This window comes from Pocillopora verrucosa, chromosome 2, assembly GCF_036669915.1.
Source record: "Pocillopora verrucosa isolate sample1 chromosome 2, ASM3666991v2, whole genome shotgun sequence".
Taxonomy (NCBI): Eukaryota; Metazoa; Cnidaria; class Anthozoa; order Scleractinia; family Pocilloporidae; genus Pocillopora; species Pocillopora verrucosa.
Genome location: NC_089313.1, coordinates 792,169 through 818,241, shown reverse-complemented (window position 1 = coordinate 818,241; position 26,073 = coordinate 792,169). Strand labels below are relative to the sequence as shown.

Below are 26,073 nucleotides of genomic sequence, written 5' to 3'. Positions count from 1 at the left end.
AGGAGAATGGAACTAGTTGCCTACACCACTGGTCCATGGACTTTCGGCTCAATTAAAATGGCCGCAGACTTTTGAGATAGTAAACGAACAGATTAGACTACCATTTTTTCCCTTTCGGTTTTGCAAGAAGTAATGTTTAATGGGTCTTTTATGGAATTAAGGTTTTAACGTCCAATTTTAATGCCTGGCTTTTGAATCGAAGATCGCGTGACATGCAATGAACGGTATAAAGTCACACGAATCTAATTTCGAATTGATTTGCAACTTACGCGTCAGACGCAGTCATGTCAGTTGACAATGGGATGAATCAGCTGGCAGATGTTGTCAAAGCACCAACGGCGTTAACTGTCAGCGAAAATAGTAAATGGAGAACTGAAATTGAAGAAATGGAAAATAACTCGGAAAAGGTCTCCTCCATAGCAGGTATGAATATAACGACTTATTCTGAGGAGGAATCGCTCAAAGAGATGCCGGGTCAGACAGAGAGAGTACCGCTCAAGAGAAATTCTGATGAAGACTACGTGGATAATAAACGACGAAGAACAGAAGGAGATCAAGCTGCTATGACTCGGTCAAATGACAGGGAAAACGTTAACAGTACAACAGGAGATGAAAAACAAGAAGGAGAAAATCAAACAGATGAACAAGAACGAAAAGTTATTATCAGTAGGTGTTAACTATTCTTTTGTTTTTCAGATAGGTGTTAAGCTGTGAATACGTTAAACTTTTAATATTTTACAACAACACTTATGATGTAAGGAGCCTAAGAAACAGGAATGAATTTCCCTAAATGCTTATATATAGAGGCTACCATGAAAACTACAGCAAAATTATTTCTTAAAAATATTTAAAAAATTATAGCAAGAAGATCCATGTGTGAAGAATACAGGTGAATGATACTTAATTAAAAGCTTTTACTCAGTTACATAATTATTGTCAGCATTCACTTGTACAAGGGACTCTGCAGTGGTTTGCAATGAAGATCTTCAATAGACTGGTAAATAATACTTCCCCAAGAGTTTGGTAAATTATCCAACAATAGTTATTTAGGAGCAGGTGTTGATCATGTAGATGGACAAGCTAAATAAAGACACTTCATCCTTTATAATCTTGATGAAATTTTCATTTTCTATAGGGTTAACATATCATCTAAAATGTGGCTTGATTAGCCAGCCAAGGCTTAGAAACGGCACTAGATGACATGTTTCATGACTTAAGGAGAGCTTTAATTATGGGGAGGACACCCATACTGTTAACTTTTTCTGTTGAGACTGAGTGCACATATCTTAACTAGATAATTATTGTTGTCCATATGAATGTGTGTCACTTTTCACACGCCTTAAAACTTTTTTGATAAGAGTAAAAAAGGCCTAACAGTGCATTGAAGTGATATTAAAATGTTCTTGATAATAATTAGTCATTTGCATCTGTTGTTTATGTTTGTGATGAAAATTTTTAAATATGACTAATATAAATGAACAGAGCAGGTGTTTCCCATTCTTTCAACTCTAAATGAGTGACCAAGACAGAGTTTCTCCTTACAATATCAATACAATATCAAGCAGACAAGTGATGAGAATAAAGAAAAACATCAATAGGAGATTGTTGGTTGATCTAATACCAAATTCTGTAAACTAAAATCATAAGAATTATTTGGAATGCAGTATGGAGAATTAATAACTAGATCTAGAGAGTGAAAGGGCTAAGGAATGATTTCCTGAGTGAAAAGTCTCTTTTCGTTCTAATAAACCATAGCAAAAATAATTAAAATAAGCTTGATGAATCCTATATTCCCTAACTGTGTTCTTTAAATATACAGTAAGACACTTAATAACTCCCTTATGTTTAATGGGTGTATTTTACTTAATGTTTGCTTTGTCTCTTTTAGTGAAGGGAAGTCTGCCAAAGCTGGCATTGCCAGAGGGTTGGATAGCACTTAATCATCGCAGTGGAGGAATTGTTTATCTCCATAAGCCATCAAGAGTGTGCACTTGGTCTCGTCCTTATCATATTGGTGGCGGAAGTGTCAGGGTAAAATTTTCTTTATGTTTCATACGACATATTTCATTTGAAAGCAAAGACAGGATGGCACTATTTACTTGCAGTTTTTTCAGAGGGCTTTGTTAAAAATCTATTACAAGTATTTTGATTCTTGACATACCTAGTAGGGTTTGGAAGAGTCTTTAGTTTGTTTAGAGAATTAGGTACCCATTTTTCTATTTTAGTATTAAATAGGGTTGAAGATTCTTCAAAATGTTCCGAGGAAAGTTTAAAGGCAAAGGGGTATTCTGTATAACCTAACACAGATTAGGAAATGAAACAGAATCTGATGTAGTCTGGACTTTGGTTAGAAAATTGTGGGAACAAATTATTATCATTATGTATGCTCAGAAGGCTTTCATCATTTCAATCCGGTGGGTGTCCAAAAAAGAATTTTGTCTTAAAAGAAATATCAAGTGAACACCTTTTCAGGCAGACAGTAAATCAGAAGAAAGAACGATATCAGCTGAGGGATTTTGTTTGATTCGACAACAAATTCTCAGAGCTAAAGATTTAGAAAACATAAAGCAGAAAGAATTGATATTTCCAGGTTATATCTTGGGAGTAAGTGGGCTAAAGCAGAAATGTTTAAACAACTATTACAATAAGACTGATCTCTTATCTTTCACTTGCCTGCATCTTGCGCTTGCCTTAAAACTGCTACTGGTGGGTCTTTACTGCCCACGAGTTGCACTTTTAGTCACATGCAAGGAGCATATGTAGAGTGAAATGAGAATTATTGTAATGGAGACACTGCTTATCCTGAGCGTTCTTGTAACACATTGTTTAGAACTACCTGCCTCAGTCTGTGGGTATTATGGATCTGACCTGGGTATACAAAACTCAAAAGAGACTTTTTGGGGGTCTAGCATCTTAAATAAGTGTTTGCTCATGGAAAGAGTGCCAGGATCATTTCTTTCAGGAAATGTTTGAGAGAGAAACATTTGTGAAGAGAGTAGCCTGAATTTTTTAAGAGGTGCCAAACATGAAAGCTGGAATTGGATCAGCCTATATTAAATTCACCTCTCTTCCCCTCTGTTCTTTTTGTATCCCTCTTATCATGATCATCAAAGGTTACTTTAATCTGAGAGACCCACTGAGCTATAAGGAAAGTATGAGAACTGTTTTGTTGCTGGGAGACTTCCAGGCAAACAAGGAGGGTTGGCATTTGTATGTGTGTTTAGTCTTTAAGTATTTATTTGCCTAGAAGCCAAGCCCCCAAACTTGAGATACTTTATTCTTTACTAGCAGTTATATTTAGAAATCAACAGCATAAAAACAAGAAGTACTGTAATCTGAACCCAATTCATTGTTCTTGACTGTCAGTTGAAAACTCTTCCAAAACTCAGTATGTAGAAGCTGCAAGAGTCAGTCAAATTAAGATAAATTTTGAGTTTCTGCTGTTAAATAAATGTCTGTACTATAAACTGTAAACTTTCAGAAACATGATGTACCATTGGCTGCTATTCCATGCCTCCACCAGAAAAAGGGATTTTTAATAGAACAAAAGAATGCTGAAGAAACAAAGTCAGAGAACGGTATCTCCAAGTTAACAAACCCGGCAGGTTCAGTCTTAAATGCACTGAACACTCGGGATGTTGAAAAATGTTATGCGAATGACAAGGATAACATCACACAACACCCACAAATTACAGAGAAGGCTCATGATTATAGTGAACAAGTTTCGTCAATAAAAAATATCTCTGAAGAAGAACAAGAGTCTACTGACAGCTGCAAGAAGACTCCAACAAGTTTGGAGTTATTAGACGTTGGAGAACTAGGAAGATACTTGTCAAATTTATGGGAGTTTCATACCCTAACATCCGAACAAGAACGGTACGCTGTAATGCCCCTACCACACACTGTCGATGATCTTGAATTACCTTCAAGTCTGGAGTGTGTATCGTATCCAGTAAAAGGCTCAGAGAATGGGAAGAGCTCTGGTAAAGATTATCTGTTAAATGCTGGTGGTAAAACACCTGTGGCTTTATTACATGAGTACTGTCAGCGATTTTTGAAGTCCAAACCAGTTTATCTTGCCAGTGAATGTGCTAGTTCAGATAGTCCCTTTGTGGCAGAGGTACAAATAGATGGCATCAAACATGGCTCTGGGGCTGGTTCCAGTAAGAAAATAGCTCGCCAAATTGCTGCTGAATCTACTCTTGAAGTTCTGTTGCCAGGAACGTTTAAGAAAATTCGTGATTATCAGATCTCTGATGCCGAGCTAGAGGTAAGAGGTAGAGGTAGATTAACAGTCCTTTATTCACCCCATCAGTCTTAATTGGCTTTGAAGCTTGTCGTTTCTTGTCATTTCTTCACTCCTAACCATTAAAATATTTTTCCTTCTTCAATTTGATATGTCTATGAGCAAGCATACAGTTTGTTGTCATATGATTCCTTTAATGAAATAAGAAATGCCAGACAGAGACCCTGAACATAATTACAGTAGAACCCCACTAACTCAAACCCGGGTTACTCGAACAAGATCCGATTTTCCTCAGATTTGACCTCATTTTCCAGTCATTTATTATCAGCTAACTCGAGCAACTCGAACTCTGTTAAATTGAACTAAATGTACTATCCTTTGACTCAAATTTGCCCCGATAACTCGATCTTTAGACAAAAACGTTGTTCGAAAAATGTCAAAGTGTTGGAACGTAGCTGATTGACATCTCCCATTCTTTAATCGCGATTGATACAATCGTGGTAACATTTCTGAGAACGTAATATGTTTATCCAAACTTTCCAAACTAAGCTCTCCTAAAACAGCTTTATGAACGGAAATGACTGTTGATTGTCATTGACTTTGTCACTATCTGCTATATTATTATAATATTAATACTGTTTAGTAGATGTATTCATTTATTTTGTTCTTCTCTATTTTTACAGTTTTTTGACAAAGTAGACATCTTGAACCCTCGGCTTTACGAGTTTTGTTCGAAAACCTCTCTCCCCAGTCCCTCACAAGTCCTTGAGGAATGTGTAAGGAGGTGGGTAGATATTTTTAGAAATTTCCTTTTCTCTTTGGTGTCGTTGAAATGCAAAAGAAGAAACTGGCTCTGACACTCTTAGTCTACCCTAAAGCAGCAAATAAATTAAAGTAATCAAAATGAATGATATTCTTGCCTATTGCAGTTGTTTTTGATAAGCTTGAAAGAGAGTTTTGTTCCTCTCCCATAGACATGTCATAATTGTTTATTACATCGACCCGAATGTAAATTTCTCTCTCTCTCTCCCTCTGATATAGAAATCAGGGTATTTGTTCTTCCATTGAGTTTTCAACCTTCTGCGAACAGGACAAAAGTCTCGTATTTATTATAACGTGTGGCAAGCATACAGCAAAGGTAAATTCAAAAATATCTTATCTTGTACCGATTAGTTGGTAAAACGTAAAAGGCAATGTAATTATTTTTATGTTTTTGGTCGTTTGTGAAACTGAGTTCCGCGGTAGTGTGAACCCCTTACCTTTTGACAGCACTTTAGCATATTCAATTTGAGCAAAGCCTATTAAAATCTGTGCCGAAAAAGTGGAAACATTCTATGCCTCGCCTGCGACCAGAGTTTTCCGCAGAAAGCTTTCGCAGAGCCAAGGGGAACATCTTTTCAAGTTATTTTCATTAGAAAATTCAACTCACTCTTTCTTTTGCAGGTTCCTTGTAAAAACAAACGAACTGGCAAGCAGTTAGCGTCTCAGCATATCCTCAAAGTAAGTGTAGAAACATATTAGCCCATATTTTGTGCATGCATTCTGCAGTGCATGTTAATGCTGTAAACAGAGGCGTAGATTTTGAGGCTCGTTGCTTTTAGCCACAGTTTTCATAAGTCTTGAAAAGGCCCCTTAGAATTTTGCAATTCCTCTCTTTGATCTGCTGTGTCTATACCAGACTCAAAAGTCTACTAAGTTTCGAAAACACTAGATTTTTTCGGTAACCTTAGATATAGATTGGTATTCGATGAAAAATGAAGATAAACTACGAAAGTTATTTTGTAGGACGACCCTAAAATTAGTAAAATTATATGCCTTACCAGGATTCGACGTTTTCGAGTACTTCTTTTCAACACAAATATATGAAGCTATTTTCACGTTTTTGACATAAATTACGGGTGTTATATGACCCATGTGATTTAATGTCTTGTCTGTTTTAGAGCCTACATCCTCATCTCGAAAAATGGGGAGCACTTATGCGGATCTACTGCGACAGACCTACAGGGTCAATAAAAAAGGTATGCGTCATGTAATACATTAATCGTGGTCTCTTGTTACGTCCATAAAAATTCCAGTTTTGATACAAACTTACAGTAATTCAATGGAATCAGACCGACGCTCTTCACTTCTTTAGTACTTACTTTTACAATGAAAAAAAAGTAAGGCACAGATGAATTAAAAGGTTACGTTTCTAAAGAAACTATCATAATGGTGCTGCGCGGGAGGGGGGGGGGGAGAGGGGAAGGGTATATGACATAATAATTTGGTTTTTATCAACTGAGTTGATAATGTAAATTGGCCACCGTGAAGAGATTCGCTCTGACAAAGGGCCAACGCTTGCTGAGCAGAAACGTTAGCTATAGAATCTTTCAGCGGTAGCCAATTCACATTAATTCAGTTAATCAAATCAAGTTTTCAAAGTAAGGCACATACAAACTATTTCGTGGTTTAGGTTCTTGGTAAAATGTAAGGCGTTAAACCTTTTAAGTTTGATGTTTGTTATTTATGTTAATCGTAACTATTTCTTTAATTCCGGTCCCTGTCAGTGCGAGTTACTTTACCTTACCACGCCACACGAGAGTTTAAGTTTCGTTGCTGGGAAAAATTGATGAAATTTCTTGGCGAAATTTGCCAAAACGTACTTCGTTTGTTTGTTTGTTGTCAGTATCTAAGCAGCTGCGCATCCACCCCTCCCTTTGCCCTACAAAATTCAACTGATAACAAGTAAGGGTTAATGTTGGGTTAGGGGAGGGATGGGTGCGCAGTTGTTGAGATACTGATATTGATCCGTTTATTGCATACGGCTTTTTTAGTACAAAAAAGATGATAATGATACAGCCAATGAGAAGGCAGGAAGCGACTCTTCTGCAAATACGAATTTACTTGAGCGTCTCAAAAGCGAGATGAGAAAACTTGGTTCTGAGGTATGTCCACAAAATAATTCTTTCTCTACTCTACACTAGAGCACTCTTATTAAAGACAGCCATTTATAACAAACTACACAGCCAACCCAACCTGAAACACAGACAACCCACGCGAGTAGTGCATCACCCTCAACTTATATTTGAGCGTACAAGCGAACCCAACCCTTAAAACTAAGCTGCACTTTCTTCACTATGTAACCTAAACACAACATTGATACTTATTTACAACTGAATGTTTGTTCGTGCGCTTATTCATTACGACTTTTTTTTTTTGTTGCAGAATGAAAAAGGAAAGACGGACTCTCTAAACAAACCAGCAGATCCAGTGTTTACTGTGACTCTCTAAAGATGGTTGAATTCAGTCAAAATAAGACTATTATTATGAAGTATCAATGAATTAAAACAATTTTTCCGCTGAACATGCATAGCATTTAAGATAACCATTCAGATTTGTACACTGTATGTTTTTTATAAATGAGATTCAATTTCAACACAACTAATGATATCAAGTGTAAAACACATGAAATGATGTTGTTCTATCAATATTTTCTATGTGAAATAAAGAGAACAGCCGAAACTTATGACCTCCTGAAAAACTATTTTATAAACATAAATAGCAGCAGCCTTTCCTTGATTTTTACAGGGTTATTGTCGTTTTTACTCGTTCAAAACAATAGTTTTTGTTTATTGCGCCTTTAACATGGGCCTTCTCCTCTTTTTAAATCCTGTGCGACAGTAGTGACAAATCTGCTGATGTGCTGTTGACTAGAATACGAGTAGTGCTTCCTTTTCGGCGAAGTCCGTCGCGCGAATTAAAAAATAAGTTAGTGAAAAAAAGAAGAAATTGAGTCAGTGCGCCGCATGGAACTAAAGGGTAAGGCGCCTAAAAAGTGAGACGTTTGTGCGCCTCACTCCCAGGGTTCCGCACAGCGTACTAACGATTTTTTTTTATCGCTGATTTTTCGTTCCGACTCGCGCAACGGACTACGCCGAAAACCAAGGACTGCTCATAGTCTAAGACTTTGAATCTTTCTCTTGCTTCGTGGACACACACTGGCAGCTGATGTATATGTCATTTCACTTATCGCATCACCCGTATTTCGAGAAACAGGTTTCTACAATCTCAAACCTCATTTCATAAACACGTATTGGGTCCTTGTAAGATTTAATACTTGCCAAGGCAGTCGTCTCGATGTTTTCACTCAAAATGTACTTGTTTTATTAACTTGCTCGTTATTTGGTTCTGTGGTGGCAGAAAAGCCAACTTGGTCAGGTGTTGATACTTGCCAAGGCAGTCTCGATTTTTCACTCAAAATGTGCTTGTTTTATTAACTTGTTCATTATTTGGTTCTGTAGTGACAGAAAAGCCAATTTGGTCAGGTGTATTGGCGGTTCTTCTACCCGAGGTACCTATTACGTGAATTCTGTCTCCATGACAACGACAAAGCATGTTTTGTATACCCCCTCCTAAACCCATCCATGTACCAAGTATACAAAAGCGGGTCAGCAGCCGCGTTCAGTAGAATTAACAGAACAGTTATAATGTAAGTTGTGGAGCCGTAGTAAAATCCTGGCGCGTGGAATATCAGTAAATACAAAACATAGTTCGGAGACCAACACATGGTGTGAACAACTGTTACAATGATGAGCATGACTGTCACGCGTTTGCGTGACTTGAGTCTTGCAAGTTGAACCGAGTTTGTAATCGCATCTTCGTTACGCCACAGTTTGTAGATGATTCTTAAATACAACAGCGTCATCGTTACGATCGGAATCGCGCAATTGACGGTGAAAACAAATGCAACATGAGCTTGTGATGGATACCAATTTATCCATTTTTCCACGCAGAAATCTTCTTGTGGGTCGTACCCGATGGCAGATACACTTGGCCCTGTTAACACACATGCAAACCCCCATGACAACGCCATTATCCAAAGAACGCGTTTCTTGTCTAACCGGAACTTAGTCCTAAAAGGATGCACTATGGCGAAATAGCGCGCCGTCGCTATGGCGATAAGTAAGATCCCAGCCGCTGCAGCGCTCAGCCAGATGAACACACCACCAGTGATGAACTTGCATAAGTAGTTCCCGAATGTACCTATGATTGAGAAAAGAGAAACGTTACAATCAAATTAGTTATCTTGTAACGCTGCGCACTACGAGTCCCTCCGTTCGGAGAAGTCCGTCGCGTGAGTCAGCAACAGAAAAAAAGAAGAAAAAATTTGATATTGGCGAGCCGCGCGGAACTTTAGGAGTGAGACTCTTGGACCTACTGTTCTGAAGTCCACAACAAGTGCGTAGATAATTGAAGCTGTCAGCCCTATGTTTGCTCAGTTTGGTGTTCCATATTCGTTGAGGACAGACGATGGGCCTCAGTTTGTTTCCGGGGGGAGTTTCTCCGGGAGCAGGTAGGTGAAAGTAGCTTGCTCTCCGTAACATCCTCGATCTATCATCATTTGTATCTTACGCTTAAAATTTCTTTTAAAAATTTTCATCACTAACCTGTTGGGTGCTTAAAAGCATGATGGAACACATGCCTAGGTAACATAAATACACCAATCACAACATCTGCTGCAGCAAGATTCACCAAGAGGTAATTCATGGGTTTCCTCATTTGCTTGGATCGATAAACAACCAAGCAAACAAACACATTGCCAACAATGTCGATCACTATTAGCAGTGAGAACAACGCTGACAGAAGCACCTCGGCTATGGAAACCATTCTAAAAGACAAAATCACATCATAGCGTTACATTCGAATCACGGGACCAAAAGAAACGAGGGCTCCATGGACGAACTGCAAGTAATTGTCACAAAGAAATGTATGGGTTGTTTTGCCTCCAAAAGTGTTTGACGTTATTCATTCAGAATTTGCCACGGCTTTTTCTTTCAGTCGCATTTCTATTGAGTTCTTTTGTTTTCACGTTCATTACTTTCATCGATATTCTGTTACTTTTTTTTTTGCATAATATTTCTTTGTTTATGTCATTCGTACGGAAGTTCTTTATCGTAAATTTTATTCACTGGGCTTTATCATTTAACTGCGCTGGATCGTCTTCCTCGTTTAAAATTATCATTTAATATCGCCAGCCATTGTATAATATTGTCTGATTGTAGCCATTGTATGATACTGTATAATTGTAGTAACTTATTATTAGCGACCGCTTCGATTGTCCAGTCCGCATCAATACTTCTGTTTGTCTCGTTTGTTGGAATATATTGTTGGAGAATGTTAAAGAGCGTGTTCTTAGACATGTTAGAGTAATTTTAGCCCTCATAAGCTGTTAATACCATAGTGGGAATTATTTGAATGCTTGAAAATGAATATTTAGTGAGAAAAAACGACAGAACATTAAAAAACATGTATTTCAGGAAAGAAAAGTGAATGTTCACAAGTGTGCGTCTTAATGGGGAAAAAATGTAGTTCATTAACTTAGTATTTTACAGGTGTCGGCTGGGATTACTCGGCGCAAGATTTTAAGAGGCGGTCACTCAAACTACGTTGTAGAAGATTATTGGACGTGAAGAAGGTGCTATTCGGCACTCGCTCTCACCACGTAAATAGGTAAACCAACTTTTAATGAAGAACTGTACCATTCCGAGCTAGTACACTGAGCCTGGATTGACTAAGCATTGTACAGTGTCCTTAACAGTAACACTGAGCCACTCGGTAAACGTTTTGGAATTGAGAGACAGACGAGAAAAAGCGATGTAAGATTTGTATTTACACAGAAGACAAGGTGTGACCCGCACTACAACAAATACACTGAGAAAAATAGAAGTTCTCGGTTTCCTAAAAAAAATATAATGAAAAAGGTCCTGGTAAATTGTTTCGTAGAACCGTTTGGTGGTGTTTTTCATAGATAGACGCAAATTCATTGAAAATCGATAAGATTCTTGATTGAAATTGGTTTGACGATATCGCAAAATGCAAATGCAGCAGATAGGACCAAGGAAAAATCAATACAAAGAAACTGCGGTCTTGTACGTGTAAATCAAAATCATTTTTTAAATTCTTTTCGCTTCCACAGCCACAAAGGAACGCACATATACATATAATTCATAGACTCACCAGAAATTCAAAGCCTTCGCACGGCTATATATGGCACCGCTGTTGATTAGCCTGGTGCGAACTTGAAAACATGCTAAGCTCTTTTTTAAGATCCGTAAATCACCTAGATATAACACCTCACCTTCACGAATCACATTAGAAATGGATTTTCAAAGTGCTGTCTCTTGTCTTCCAAAAATGAATTTTTCACTTATCTTCTTGTGATAGATTCAGTTTACTTACTGAAGTTTCCGCCAGCGATAGTAATTGCTTAAGTTTAACGCAGCAAATGGTTGAACAAACAACAAATTGTTTGCAAGGCAGAGGGTCCTCGAGTTTCCTAAAATCTGATTGGCTACCTAAATGTAATTGCAAAAGATACGTCCGCTGGCTTTTCAAAGTCGTTCGAAATTGTCAACGTATGACGTTAATCCAATTAAAAGCTGAAATTTAACTCAAAGTGGACTTTCTTTCGTAATTCAATATGTCTTAACAAATAGAAATGCCAGACCAGTTGATAATCCGTATGTTTCTCTCCTTTTACCATCTCTTATTTTAGTAACTTTCATGTATATTCGAGTTTGTTCAAGGTACGCTGTAAGTTTAATCTCTTGTCAGCCCTTGAGTTTCCGATGGCTTTGTTTTTTGCCAATCTACGTAAAGAACGAAATATCGAGAACTTATCATTAACGTCATCTTGTATACATAAAGAAATAGTTTTTGGCTTGGAATTGTCACCTGTATTTCTGCTTCTTTCCTAGAGGGCAAGCCGTGGAACGCGGTGCTTGATGGTTAGGTAACAGAATGTGCGCAATTCGATGCGCAGCCAGAATACCCTGCGAACAGTGCCATGCAAATTTGTCCCGCAACGGTAGCAAATTCCAGTTCTCTACGCAATCATGGACATGCAAAGACCAATCACATTAATTCCTGATCAGCTGGTATGGAACTCATTTCGGTGGTAAGAAGCGAGACCCTGGTGACGACTTTTGATCATATACATTTACAAAGCGGAATGTCCCTTCTTTCGAGCCATATAAATTGAGTGTGTTCATCGTATAGTCTTCGATAGGTAAACTGAAGCACTTTAAAAAAAAAGGCGGGATTTAACGGATCAGAAATTAATTTTTGTTGTATCTTTTCGCTGGTTATCTACCACCATTAGTACGAAAAGGTATGTCATTTTTTTTCAACTGTCATAATTTTTTCGCTTGAAGGTCTTTTTTTATCTCAGATTTCAGTGTTTTTTTCGTTTTGTTTTTTTTTTACCGTTCAAAGCAAAATACTGTAGGTATGGTTCATAAGAAATCATCTTAAAATCAATTCCAAGGAAATCTAGAATTTGTAATTCATTTATTAAGGAAAAATTCAAAATGAGACATTTCTTTCTATGGTGAGCTGTAAACATTCATACGAAAAATGGTCTTAAAAATGATTTTTCAAAATTTTTTTTCATAGTTAATGGCCCAGAACAATATGTTACATACGTGTTCATGGCGTTTAATTAACCACTGATATGTTATTTTTTACACCAAAGTAAATACATCATAAGAGTAGTCATGGCTAATCGATCGAAAACAACTGCAATTGCAAACAAAGAAACACTTTGAAAGTAAATCATACTATAAGAGAGACAATTTCTGAACATTACATTTCTAAGGTTAGCAATCATCTTAAATTTTCCTCAAAAGGAAGAGGTCTACGCATTTTGTAAAGTTTGTTATTCTAATTTAAGTAGGTAGCAGCTTATGCTACCTTTTGTTTTTGTCGAGTAAATTGACAAAACTAAATTACATTCTTAGATCCAATTGGAGCGTGAATCCTATTGGCTCACGGACGTTTTACTGTTCAAACAGTCGTTACTGTCGTCAATATATCAAGGCAGGTGATGATATGATTGGACTACCAAAAACAAACTACTCGGTCTCATTATTTTCAAGAAATTATTGAGTTGGCACTTGTCCAGTTTGCGGTCAAGTTTATTACGTAATCCTTCGTAACTTTTCAATAAAATTGGAAGAATTCAATAAATTGATTATTCAAATATGATATTTAAAAATATTTGTTACTTTGTTTTCTTTATCATTCTCATCAATTAGCTTACACGTATCAGGTAGTATATTATGCTACATGAAAAGGTTCGCTGAAGACTATGTCATGGATAGTTGTAAGTTTGGATCCATGTCAGTATCTGAGCAATTGCGCACTTACCCCTCCCCTAGCCCGGCAACAGTCAACTGATAACAAGTTAGGGTTAATGTTGGGTTAGGGGAGGGGTTGGTACGCAGGTGCTCAGATACTGACTTCGATCTGTAACTTTTTACCTAAAATAGGTTTTCCTGTTATTTTTAAACACTTACAAAGAAGTAAAAATATAATCATTTTTGAGCACTAAAACAAAAGCACGAAAAAGCTGTCCACAGAAAGGTCCTCTGACCACCGAGGTAATATCATAGTAAATACTTTAAAATTGATAAAAAATTCTTAACATCAACACTCTTTGTTTTCTTTTTAAGAAACCCGTTATGAATGTCTCGGGAGCAACCAATACAGACAGCAGCAGTAACATCCTTCGCCTGGCGGAATCATTACGATCTCGAAGTTCATTGCAAGTTGTTCTGGAATCTTTGATCTACGGTTCTGTAATTGTATCTGGCTTTGTTGGAAATCTTCTAGTCCTTTACATTGTCTACAAATCGGCGAGGCTCCGAAATGTACCAGGACTATTTATTGCTTCACTTGCCCTTTCAGATATCGCCATCATTGCCCTTGCGACTCCACCATCTCTGTTATCACTTATCAAAGGGAATTGGGTCTCCACCTTTGCAGCCTGTCAATTTCAAGGTTTTATTGTCATAGTAACAGTAGCTGCCTCTTTGCAGACCATGGCTCTTATGTCCGTCGATCGATACTTCCGCGTCGTTCATCCGACAAAACATCGACTTTTCTTTACCATGCCACGCGCACGGCTCATGGCCGCGTCAGTCTGGATCTTGGCATTGGCGTACCCAATCCCTTATCTTGCCACTGAAAAAATGTTTGTTTTTCATCCTGGAAAATTTTTCTGTTTTTTCGTAGAAGAGGAGTCTTTAGCAGCTGACACTATTTACGTCTGCATTTTTTACTCCATTGCCGTTCTCACTTATTGCTACATTAACGTTTACAGACATCTGAGACTGAACACAAAGCGCGTTCAAGGTTGGCGCACGAATGAAGTGAAGCCCTCAACCTTGAACGAAAAACGCGTCCAAGGACGGTTCACGCAAGAAATCAAGACCTCAGCCGAAGATGTAAAATTGACACGAACGTTATTTGCCACTGTCCTTGGATATCTGATTTGCTGGACTCCTGTTCTCATAATCGATTTTGTGGAAAAGGGTGTTGGGGAATGGTTCCTTCCACGTTGGGTCTACGTCATGTACAATGATCTTGGACTTTCAAGTTCTTCTCTAAACCCCATTATATATGGGGCCCTAAACCGAACATTTCGACGAGAATACAAAAAGATTCTCTGCTTCAGGAAGTCCTCGCTTAATCAAGATCAAAGCAACACTGAACAAACACCGATGGAAAGAAAAAAAGTTCTTACAACAGAAATAACCATAAATTCAACTCAAATGTAAAAAGAAAATTTCGACCGAAATTCAAAAGGCTTAAAGGAAAATGACAGAAAAAAGTTGCTGTAAACAAGTTTCTTCCACCTAAGGTGTAAACGTGTGTGGCAAAGAAATGTCTTAAAATGAGTGTATCAGATTACTTTAAGTTTAGTCACAAACATCACTGTTTTATTGATAATGATAAAGAAGTAATAAAAGTAAATCTGCATACAAAACTTTTTTCAGAATTGATAGACACTTTTACGATTTTGAAAAAGTTTGACATGGACCTAACGAAGATTTAGCCCCACAAAGGCTCCAAATTTTACCAACTTATCTATGCGGGTTGACGGCGAGGAAAATTTAAGAAAGAAACTTGAATCTTAGAAAATTTCAATTAAATTGATCCTAACAAAAAAAATTGTATAACTAACTTAAGTCTCTACCATTCCCTGTTGACAAAATTATCGAGCACAACCAACCCGGATGATAAAATTTCTCTACCTGATATATGTGAGAGAGCCTGATAATGGTACTTTTTTTCCTGAAAAATCTTTGGAATATTCTGCAATACCATAGAGAACAGTCAAGCTACAAGGCAGACGTGCCCTCGGATCATCCATTGGTCACGTGACCAGTGAAGTTAATAACCAATTCTTATGATTTACGTCACAAGTTACATCCTCACGTGTCAATTATTATTTTTTCAAGCAGCAATTTTCAAGGCAACTCACCATAAAACCAAATTACTTACAAGCGCTAAAGATTGAGTTCAACACATATTCTCTCAGATTTACTCTCTGTGGCAAATCAATACCGCTTGTATAAGCTTCACTAAAAACCACTTCTTTGCAAAAGAAGGATTTTATAAAGGCCAGATCTTCAACAGGTAAGTGAAATAAGGGTTCGTAATGGATTCTCCCAAATCGTTTAACCATAGAAGAAAATAAGAAAAGAAAAGAAACTTAAGACGATATTTTCTTGTGAGGTAGATTAGTATTCTACTAAGATTAAGAATTGTTCAGTAATTGTTTAAATTTCTTTCAATAAATTTCTACCACAACCGCAGAAGCAATAGCGGCAAAAAGAGCTCGTAGGTTGTTTAATTTACAAGGTTCTCATCTTCATATTAGGTTTGGATTTTGTGTTGCGCAAACTTCATCGAAATTACTTAAGGAAGCTATTTAAAAATACATAAGTTGTGGGCAAACGGACTGTAGTTAGAGTATGGAAGCAGTAATGACAAAAAGAATCTCACTCGTTCATTGTTCTCAATTGCGAAAGATTTCAAGATACTGGCGTAGCATTGAAAGGGAAAATTATTTTCCAGCAATGCTGGGTTGAAAAATACATTATATGCATTTTATTTGTGTTTTGAACAGTAAATTCAAGTGCTTTTATGTTAGGGATTATTCAAAACTTGAAAGGCTAAAAAAATTGAAAAAACAATGTCCAGATATAACGCAAGGTTATACAATGAGATAAACTTTTTAAAATAAGATAAGCGAGCTTTTCCCAAGAATAGTTGAAAGATATTCGCTACATATTCTCTTCCTAATACTATTCTGAAAGCCATTGTGAAAGGATAAAAAGGTTTGACAATTTCATGGTATTATTTACACGGCATTGCAATTTAAAATCGAACATTTCTTGAAATAAATTAAACGATAGAGACAGTTTCCGAGCATTTTATTTCAAAAGGAGAATCAAGAACGAAGCTGATCCACAGGGAATTAGTCCAAGCTTTGTTAGACTACTCATTTTAGTTTACGCAGGTGGTGATCTTAATTGTAGTAATTTTTTTTTTCGGGTAAACTGATAAGAATAAGATAAGAAAGCTCAGTCAGGTAATTAAATTTCAGTCCCGCGGAAATCCTATTGGTTTATTGTTAATTTATTGTTTGAACAGGCTTAGATATAATAAGCGAGATGACAAACTGAAACCACAGAAACTTGGCATCCGCCGCATCATCAGTAAGCTATTAATTTCTACCAGTCTTCATATTACACATAACAGACATTTAGCTGCAAAATGGCTTTAATTTTGCAAGTTCTGCTATGAAACTTTCGTTTCGTTTAACTAAGCCCCATTGTTGCTTTTATTTTTGTTGTCTTGATTCAAGCGAGGATATAATGGCTGAGCAAATGCAAATAAAGTGCAGACTGACATAATTATAATATTCCCGCGAAGCAAAGCTCTGTTTCGCAGATGATTCCGAGACCTGAAAAAGAAAATGAACTTGAAAGTCACCTTCATCTATCGGTCAAAAGTATGCTAAACATTATTTATCTTTGTTACTGCAGCAAAAAAGAAAAAAAAAGGAATGAATGCCTCTGAGAAACCCTCCATAGAAAGACAAGCCCTTCATCTGGCAGATTCGTTTCGTCACCGGAGTACATTTCAGGTTATTCTAGAATCTTTGATCTATGCCTCCATTGCTGCGGTGGCATTCATTGGAAATCTAGTTGTTCTCTACATTGTGTACAAAATACCAAGACTTAGAAACGTCCCAGGGCTGCTCGTGGCATCCCTAGCCATTTCAGACATTGCTATGGCAACTTTTGGGGCTCCGCCTTCTTTAGCATCACTTATTAGAGGGCGTTGGGTTTCGACTTTCGCAGTATGTCAATTTCAAGGATTCGTTGTCATAACAACGGTAGCTGCCTCTCTGCAGACCATGGCTCTTATGTCTGTCGATCGATACTTCCGCGTCGTTCATCCAATTAATCACCGGATATTCTTCACCATGTCTCGCGCACGGCTCATGTCTGCGTCAGTCTGGATCCTAGCTATGATGTACCCAGTCCCTTACCTTGCTTCTGGCAGGAAATACATTTTTCATCCGGGAAAGTTTTTCTGCTTCCACGAAGTAAAAATGTCTTTTGAATCATGTGTTATTTATATTTGTATATGCGTCTCCCTAGCTACTCTCTCTTTTTGTTATTATAACGTCTTCAAACATCTTCGTTTGAATAGAAACCGCGTAAGAAATTTGCGAAAGGAATTTTCCAGCAGGCACGAAAAAGAACGAAGAGTCTCCGCAGAAGACATCAAAATGACCCAAACTTTATTCGTGACTGTTCTTGGATATTTAATTTGTTGGACACCTGTACTTATTATCGATTTTGTGGACATGGCTTCTGATGGCTGGTCCCTTCCTCGTAAGGTCTACGTCATGTATACCGATATCGGACTAATAAGTTCTTCCCTGAATCCTATTATATATGGTGCTCTAAATCGAACATTTCGGCGAGAATACAAGAAGATTTTCTGCTTCAAAACTTTATCAAGAGTAAACGAAACTTCTTTCTTTGAGCAAACCAACACAGTCAATTTAGCTTTAGCTAAATAATGATCTAACGTGTTGAAAGACTGAAATATTTAACAGAACATTAAAGTTAATTCTTTGACTTCATAAAACTTCCGTCTGCACTATGATAGTACATACAAAAATTTTCCTTGCAAGAACCATCGTGCACGGGTGTACTCCTGACGCTCTCTCAAGATCTACTAATCAATTCTCCTCACTGTCTGTCACCTATTTCTTAAAAGTTTAGATCTGAGAAATTGCTGTTCAATTAAAGATTATTTCCTTGTTGATATTTTCCTTACTTCTCCTAACCTTCCCGCTCGAAAATGTATTGTTATTGTAAGGGAAATTCTCTTTTGGTCTCTCCTGTGAGTGACTTAGGGATCACTCATTATCCATCGCTCGGGAAGGGGGGTGGGGCGGGGGAGTTTTGGGAGTAACATGGTTTTCAGGGAGGAACGGAGGGGAATCAGTCGTCGCCAACGGAGTCTAGGGGGGAAACTATAGAAAACTGACAGGCAATGAACTGCCAATGATGGGGATCATAAAAATATTGCAGAGCCTTATAGGGGATTAGGTAAACTTTAACAGGACACAATCAAAATCCTCCGTGAATGGTGGATTACAGAATCAACGGCGTGTAATCGTAAATTGCGCTAACCTTTTTAAACTTTTTTTTTTCAACAAAACCACTGATTTATTTGTGTATGCTAATCGGAACTCCTTCAAAATTCGTAAAGTTAAACTGAGAGGAAGGGGGCAGATATTGAAAGCTTCATAGATTCTTTGTTACCACAGTAACACCGACGCTAAGACGCTTGCGCAGAGGCAGTAAGTAATTTCTATTTACTTTTGAATTGCGTCCCGCGACAGCGTTTGTTCAAATTATTTCTTTTCCTGTTCCAATGGGATTTTAGACAACTAAGACACCTGGACTAACAAATCACTTAATAGATCATTTTCAACGACATGCATTTGGTCCAAGCGCCTCCGTCTACCCTTTCAACGCCTCGAGATACGGTCATTGAATCCGTTCCTGTTATGGCTCCAACTGCTGAGGGAAATCTCAAAATTATGAACATTCTGTGAGAAAAATTCTTGTTGCATAATACTCATATTTGTTAAACTTTGATAATGATCGAAGGACTTCTATTTTTATTGCCGCATTGTCTCGTATTCTGAAAATATTATAATTTGCTTTTATTTGAAACAGGGAGGCAAATTCTGAGGTGATGTGTTGTCGATTCAATCTCGAAGGCGGTTTACTGGCGGTTGGTTTAGCTAATGGCGTAACCAAGGTAAGACTAGTATTTACTCTTTTTTAATTTTCGAATTTGTCACCAATTTTTACTTTTCCCGAAACTAATATCTGCTCATATGTAGGTTAAATTGTTAACACTTCCACCTTTGCGAAAGGTACGTAACGAAAATGTTCAGTGTTTTATTTTTCGTACATTTTTCCACGTCCTAGGTGTATGCTCCTGACACAGGACATTGCGTCTATAGTCTCTCGGACCAAGACACTTTAAATAATCATTTACCAGTGACCTGTCTTCGTTGGAGACCAACACTGGAGGGTGATACTTATGGAAATATGTTACTCGCAACTTGTAAGTTGGTTAGGTGCAAACTTTATTTTTTAAGAAAGAGGGAACTTCTGCCGCATTTAACAGCTGTTGTAGTTTTAATTATACGATATTCATATGTTTAAGTTGACGTCTTAGAAAATTAGCGAAAGTTAAAACAATCAGGGTTTTAAGCTTGTGTTAATCCTACAAGTAATATGGTGCTACCATATTTATTGATAACCAGAGTGATAATTACACCGTATTTGTTTAGTCTGTCGATCTTTAATACTAAATTTTACCCGTATTCTTATGCAGATTTATGTATTATTTAAAAGTATTATCTTAAATGAAGATAAGTTGTACTTTGACACCTCTAAGGCTCTGATTACAAGATTGTAAGATCTTGAAAGTTCCCAAAAGGGGGGCACTTTGAGAGAAAAAGCCTCATTTACCTCCTGCTGTAAAAATTAGGGCAATTACAGTAATTGTTAAAATAAAAAAGACGGCCATAAGCCAAAGGCTTTCTACATGTCTAAGGTAAATATATAAACACCCTCTAGTTGTGAATTGTGGACATACCTGGGGCAGATGTTGATTTTTGCAGAATTGTATAAACAGTGTCAAAGGTGGCACCTCACCTCACATACATTCTAGTAGTCTGTGTTATGAAGGCTATTAGATGAAAAGTACCCACAGATTTAGGGTAGATTATGGGGAACAATCTGGCTGAGTGAAAGTGATTACATGTTTAAGCCTTCTGCCCATTTGCCCAAGTTAATGTTTGTAGCTTTGCAATTCCAGGTTCATTATTTGTGTGGCAATTTTCCCGATTCATTCACACCCACAAGGTTATTTTTCTTTCTTTTCACTTTTAACTCTTGGCAAGACCTTGGTGAATAACCTCAAATAAGTTGGCTTGGTTCTTACAATACTGCAATGCTGGTCATCTCATGATGAATAGAAAAAACCCACAGAGTAATTAGTTACAATTTGACATGAAAAAACCTCCAACAAAGGCTTTGTAATGCATCCTTGGAACTTTCCCATCTTTTGATCAGACTGAGATTAGACTTCAGAGGAATACATAATAAATGCAGTATTTTACTAATAATAATGATTTTCTGACAGTAAATAGTTCCTCTCTATTGTAAGTATTTTTTTATTCATTTTTTTTTTGCTGTTATAACTGCAGATGCAGATGGTAAAGTCAAAATCTGGCATACATCAACAAGCACCTGTATGGTGACAGTAACAGAAGTTTCTAGGCAGATTTTAGCATGTGCTTACAGTCCTTCAGGAGATAGATTTGTCACAGCCGGATCAGATACAAAACTAAATGTTTATGATGAAAGAACTAGACAAATCATTTGTACCATGCAGCCAAGGTATATCAATTATTGCGGACATCATATTCTCTTCAATTTACCTGTCTTTAATTATTATCACTAATTTTAGGACAGTTATTAATGTTATCATTACTTTTTATTACTACTAATTGTTATGTAACAAGTGAGACAACATTTCCACACCATGTAACACTTCACCTGGTCTAATTCTGAAGAATTGTTAAGAAGGTGTTAAGTTGATAATTCAGGATTAGCTAAGGCTGCTATGTTATGTTCATGATAATAAGACACTTGGATTTTTTTTTTTTTGACAGCTCATCCCACCTAGTAATGGATGGCCACATGAGCCGAGTGTTCAGTGTACAGTATACACCTGGTCAAGATCATGAATTTCTCTCAGGAGGCTGGGATGATACAGTTCAGGTAATAAACAGAAGTTAACCTCACCCCCCATCCCTCTCCAAAAACATATTAGACAATCATGCAGGTCCTCCTTAAGAGAGATATAGTTTTAAATTTTTTAAGCTTTCAAGGTCATTTGATTGGGGTGTTGTGAATGACGAAAACTATTTTCCCAGGTTCATTGAACTTTGATATAACCTGTATATTCAATTATTCTGGCTTAGGTTCCTCTGATATCAGTGGGACATGATTTATAGGCCTGCCACAGGTAAATTTTTGTAAAACCAAACTATTGCTGTGGTAGGTTAGAACCTGGCTAAATCCAAGCCTAAAAGTATCATACAGTTTAGATGCATTTGTGCTGTTTCTTCTTTTTTCAGACTGTGATAACTTAATCCTGCTAATTAATGTCCACTTACTAGTTCAAATTGCCGTCCAATTAATGAAACATTGTACTCTCAAATATCAATGATGGCATTCAAAGGTATATTTTTTACTTATCATTTTTCTCTGCTTTTGTGGTTTTTAGTTTTGGGATACAAGAGTTGATAGCAAACATTCTGTGAGGTATAACTTAAAATTCATAACAATATAAATGCAACCCTGTGTTTTTAAGTTAATTCTATTTGTGATATCATGAATAATTGTCAAATATTAATAATATATGATCATGGTATTCAGGAAAATATTTGGACCTCATATTTGTGGTGATGCACTAGACATTCAGTCACTGAGCATGTCAAGCACCAATCGGCAAATTCTCACCGGGTCATGGAGAAAAGACAAAACTCTTCAAATATGGGATCATGGCTCTGGGAAACTGATAAAAGATGTACCATCTGATTACAATGGAAGTATGGTATGTTCAAGAGATTTTCAGCACGCTGTAAAAGTTATAACCTTAATCATATACCATCCAAAATTCATCAAGATTCCTTGGTCTACTGATGATATTTGTAAAAAGTGGTTAAAACCCAAACTTTCATCAACTCTTCTGAGCAACATTTGACCTCTTTCCACCTAAGAACCATTTGTGAATTAGCATTACTTAAAAAAAAGATTTATGAACAGTTTGCCTGCAAGTGACCTCACAGACTCAGTTGGGGTCTCTGGTGAATAATTTTTTGTTGTTGGTTATTATATAGCTCTATTGTGTCCAGTGGCAAGGTCCTGACAGTATCATAGCAGGAGGGAGTGATAACAATATGATGAGATGTGTGGATCAAGGAACTTATCATGTAGGACATAGATGTGCTGTTATACTGTACATTCAGCTTCAGATATGTACTGTATCGGTTATTTTAGGTTATTTTATAGTCTCCTAGTAACTTGATGATATTAACAATCAACTGACTTTCCTTAACTATCTTAGCTTTGTGGTCAGATATTAAGAGTTTTGTATGTGGATAAAAATAAATCTTTGTATACATGTACAATCTCTATTTATGTAATAGTGCAAGGAAACTACATATTATGATTATGAGTGAGGCATGAAAAAGTTTGGTGACAGAGTTTCAGTCATAAAATAAGGTGTTGTCATGGGCAACCATTCCAAAAAAGCTGTGCATCACCAAACATCAAACATGAAAGCACATTGCCACTGGAAATGGGACAACAACACAATTTTAGCATCTAAACATGGTTGCCGAACTTCCGTCACACCTCACTCAATTAAAAAATCTTCGTAATACTGTGAATCCAGTATTGTCAATAATTGTAGTCATAAGTACTGAGACTTTTCTATTCTTTGCTTATCCACAGACTACTGGCCGGCTTGTAGATCTTCCACGTGCAGTTTACACGGTAGATTTTGAGAGACATTCCCATCATCCAATCATTGCTGCTGGAACTTCCAACTTTGTATATCTTGCAAAGAGGACATAAGTTGGTTCATCATTCCTAATTAATTCTTAAGCTATACTGGGAATTTTGTTCCATATGATCTAGACTTGAATGTGCTTGCAGTTTCTCCAGTGTACTCCCTTACATTGGCAAGCACATGGGTACCAGCATATGCTACTAAATCCTGTGTTCCCAGTTTATTGGAAACTTGCTTTAGATTTCTGCAATCAGCTATTCCTTTTAGGTCTGAAATTTGGCAACGGTTTGCAATTGGGAATGTTTTGTCAGCACACACAGCTCTAAACTGCTTAGTGGTCTTTTTACTATGTAGTTCAAATCTGAAATGGTTCTTAACGACAATCTCCATTAGCTGAGGCTCTCAATGGGGTGATGGCTATTAAGGCTAATGGTTAAAATTTTGGCCAAATATGGCTAATAATAATGATACCTGTCACTAGAAATTTTTTTTTTTTGCAGTTGACTTTTTTTACAACTAATAATTAAAATATGTCAATTTTTATGCCAAACAGCTAATTGTTTTGGCCATTTCACCGCTAATGGTTGACTCCTTCAGCACATTTTTGATAAGCCCCAATTGTGAGCTTCTACAAGTTGTTGACTGTAAATAGTCCAAAGGTTTGTTTTTAATCATAAATATTAGTATTGTTTATGGCAGATGATATATTTTTGATTGACCTTAAGTATTTCATAGTGAAAATACTTAGCTAGTTATCAAAAATTTTACCCAACTTGATTAAAAATTGTTTAATTAGTAAAGGAAGTATTTTTCTTTCCATTCAAGGATGTTATTCAGAAGAGCTAATTTTAACATTGTCTACGTGTACTGTTTGTAATACTTGTTCAAGAAGAGAGTTTTTATCACAGAATGTAAATCTTGTGAAACTGAAGCCCTATTCAAACCCACTTGCAACTGATGTGGGTCAGCTTGTTAAAACATTTCCCTGAATGAACAAAAAATAAATACAAAGTCATGTACATGCATAGAGGTGTGTACATAATTTATCAGATATTTTGTTTTGAGTTAGTACATATAATAATGATTGAATAAAACCAACAAGCATGATTCAAATTTCTCCTCTCTTACCAAAGATTAAACCAAAGAGGTCAGAAATTCAAAAATTTAAATCACTGATTTTTCACTTGCCAGTGAATGCAAACTCTTACTAGAGCTTCTATTTAGTGGGGAAAATGCTCAGGCATTGGTCTGTCATTGAAACAGAACTGTTTATTTTTGTTAAGTGGGATGATTACCACTTGGCACAGTACATAGCAATATAGGCTTATTCTGTTTCATGAAACAAAGAACCTCTTGAATGAACAATCAAATGAGTCAATGGTTGTTATCTTATCAACAAAACAAAGTCTTTATTTTTTCCTGAAATTAAGTTCTTCAACACAACTACATTGTAGATTAACTGACACAAAGCAATCTGTGATCATGGAACACAAAATAAAGGAACAGTGTAATGAATACAACAGTAACACCCAAATTAAACTTTTTCAGGCATGGAAATGACTTGAAAAATTGGAATGCAAATTGTTGGTTTTGCCAGATTATCTTAATGCAAATGGAACAAATGTTAAAGGAAATTGAATTCATTATTGAGAACAGACAACTACTTGGTACCCATGCAGGCTCCATGAAAAAAATTTGAAGATATCTCAGTTGATCAGGTGCCAGTTGGGCATTGCTGAAAAGTCTAAAATCCTCCTTACCCCCCATTTCAGATAAATTGATGGTTCTTTTTTTCAAGGTGACAATTGTTATGATTGTAAACACTCATGCACTTGGCTGAATGTGACAAAGTGCATAATGACTGTAACCTGGAACCTCACTTAGGGAATCATCACATGATCCCACTTGGAATGTTAACATGTCAGCCCAATCTGTGCACTGTTTATCTCCATGCATGAAAATGAAAAACTATGAAATATAGTATTCACATTTGTTGTGGCTCAGTCTGCATTTGGCCAAATGTCCCACAGATGTCAACTTTCTTTCAGAAGCCTACAAGCTAAGGGAAAAAGAAATCTGTGAAATCACGAGATCATGAGATCACTATTCCTTCATTCAAATTCATCATCAATATAGACAGTCTGCACTAAATCATGGCTCCATTGTATGTGTCTAGAATCTACAGACAAGGTCATTTCTGTTATTTGTTGGTTCCTTTTTTTATATCGCTCCTGTCGTGACCTTGACACATCATACTTTCTCCATCTTTCTAATTGAAGCTGGCGTTTTGCTCTTCTTGCCTGCTTCTGTGCTGGAGTAGAGGGAGATGGCATGTCGTACAGAGGACTGTTGGGAGGGGAGGGTGAGTTGTGGTCATTGTTGATTGCTATACGAGTACCTTCATCAGGAACACTTGAAAATTGCACATTTGAAATAGAGCTCAACTGCCCTAGCGTTTCCCACTTGAATCTCGACGATGATCCCTTGAAATTTTTAAGCTTAGTCTCTTTTTCACTACCGTCAAATTTCCTCTTAGGGCTCGTCTCTTTCAGACTTGCCTTGCAGGCGGAAGTGTAACTCACACGAGTTTGGCTCCTATTATTATCTTGTTTTTCTTTGTCTGAGCAAGTAGACAACGTATTTGGACGACATTCATACCTATCACATTTCTCCGAAGTAATTTGATTTTCTGTCATATCTAATGTCTCTCCTCGTTGCGTAAGCCAACTATTCTCCTTTACATCTCCTGAGGAATTCGTACAACAGTTACCGCTATGAATTTGTACTCTAATTCCATGTGAACCGACTGG

The 26,073-nt window shown here is 36.9% G+C and overlaps 4 protein-coding genes and 1 pseudogene across 4 annotated transcripts; 4 read left to right on the top strand and 1 right to left on the bottom strand.

Moving 5' to 3' along the window:
* Window positions 1-65: 65 nt before the first annotated feature.
* Window positions 66-7,811, top strand: LOC131782529 (microprocessor complex subunit DGCR8). Its single transcript, XM_059099268.2, has 9 exons — window positions 66-666; window positions 1,889-2,031; window positions 3,482-4,270; window positions 4,930-5,030; window positions 5,288-5,384; window positions 5,690-5,746; window positions 6,187-6,264; window positions 7,060-7,170; window positions 7,451-7,811. Exons 1-9 carry the CDS (start codon window positions 285-287, stop codon window positions 7,514-7,516), a joined length of 1,824 nt encoding a protein of 607 aa, XP_058955251.2. The 5' UTR covers window positions 66-284; the 3' UTR covers window positions 7,517-7,811.
* Window positions 7,812-8,128: 317 nt separating this feature from the next.
* LOC131782603 (QRFP-like peptide receptor) lies at window positions 8,129-11,497 on the bottom strand (annotated as a pseudogene).
* Window positions 11,498-13,746: 2,249 nt separating this feature from the next.
* Window positions 13,747-14,844, top strand: LOC131782592 (melatonin receptor type 1B-B-like). Its single transcript, XM_059099344.2, has one exon. It carries the CDS (start codon window positions 13,747-13,749, stop codon window positions 14,842-14,844), a length of 1,098 nt encoding a protein of 365 aa, XP_058955327.2.
* Window positions 14,845-15,604: 760 nt separating this feature from the next.
* Window positions 15,605-18,170, top strand: LOC131782590 (neuromedin-K receptor-like). The gene is made up of 2 exons (XM_059099342.2): window positions 15,605-15,706; window positions 17,122-18,170. Exon 2 carries the CDS (start codon window positions 17,142-17,144, stop codon window positions 18,168-18,170), a length of 1,029 nt encoding a protein of 342 aa, XP_058955325.2. The 5' UTR covers window positions 15,605-15,706; window positions 17,122-17,141.
* An 801-nt stretch (window positions 18,171-18,971) lies between these two features.
* Window positions 18,972-24,309, top strand: LOC131782577 (WD repeat-containing protein 5-like). The gene is made up of 9 exons (XM_059099327.2): window positions 18,972-19,213; window positions 19,342-19,426; window positions 19,600-19,738; window positions 20,889-21,081; window positions 21,357-21,465; window positions 21,974-22,011; window positions 22,126-22,303; window positions 22,590-22,682; window positions 23,206-24,309. The coding sequence occupies exons 1-9, from the start codon at window positions 19,098-19,100 to the stop codon at window positions 23,326-23,328; spliced, it is 1,074 nt and encodes a 357-aa protein (XP_058955310.1). The 5' UTR covers window positions 18,972-19,097; the 3' UTR covers window positions 23,329-24,309.
* The last annotated feature ends 1,764 nt before the right edge of the window (window positions 24,310-26,073 follow it).

Excerpts from the sequence above, each read along its gene's own strand:
- LOC131782529 (XM_059099268.2), top strand. The coding sequence starts at position 285 with ATGTCAGTTGACAATGGGATGAATCAGCTGGCAGATGTTGTCAAAGCA. Across the intron at positions 5,031-5,287 it reads CTTGAGGAATGTGTAAGGAG|AAATCAGGGTATTTGTTCTT; the intron begins GTGGGTAGATAT and ends CCTCTGATATAG. Across the intron at positions 5,385-5,689 it reads GTGGCAAGCATACAGCAAAG|GTTCCTTGTAAAAACAAACG; the intron begins GTAAATTCAAAA and ends TTTCTTTTGCAG.
- LOC131782592 (XM_059099344.2), top strand. The coding sequence starts at position 13,747 with ATGAATGTCTCGGGAGCAACCAATACAGACAGCAGCAGTAACATCCTT.
- LOC131782590 (XM_059099342.2), top strand. The coding sequence starts at position 17,142 with ATGAATGCCTCTGAGAAACCCTCCATAGAAAGACAAGCCCTTCATCTG.
- LOC131782577 (XM_059099327.2), top strand. The coding sequence starts at position 19,098 with ATGCATTTGGTCCAAGCGCCTCCGTCTACCCTTTCAACGCCTCGAGAT. Across the intron at positions 19,427-19,599 it reads TAGCTAATGGCGTAACCAAG|GTGTATGCTCCTGACACAGG; the intron begins GTAAGACTAGTA and ends TCCACGTCCTAG. Across the intron at positions 22,683-23,205 it reads TGGATCAAGGAACTTATCAT|ACTACTGGCCGGCTTGTAGA; the intron begins GTAGGACATAGA and ends GCTTATCCACAG.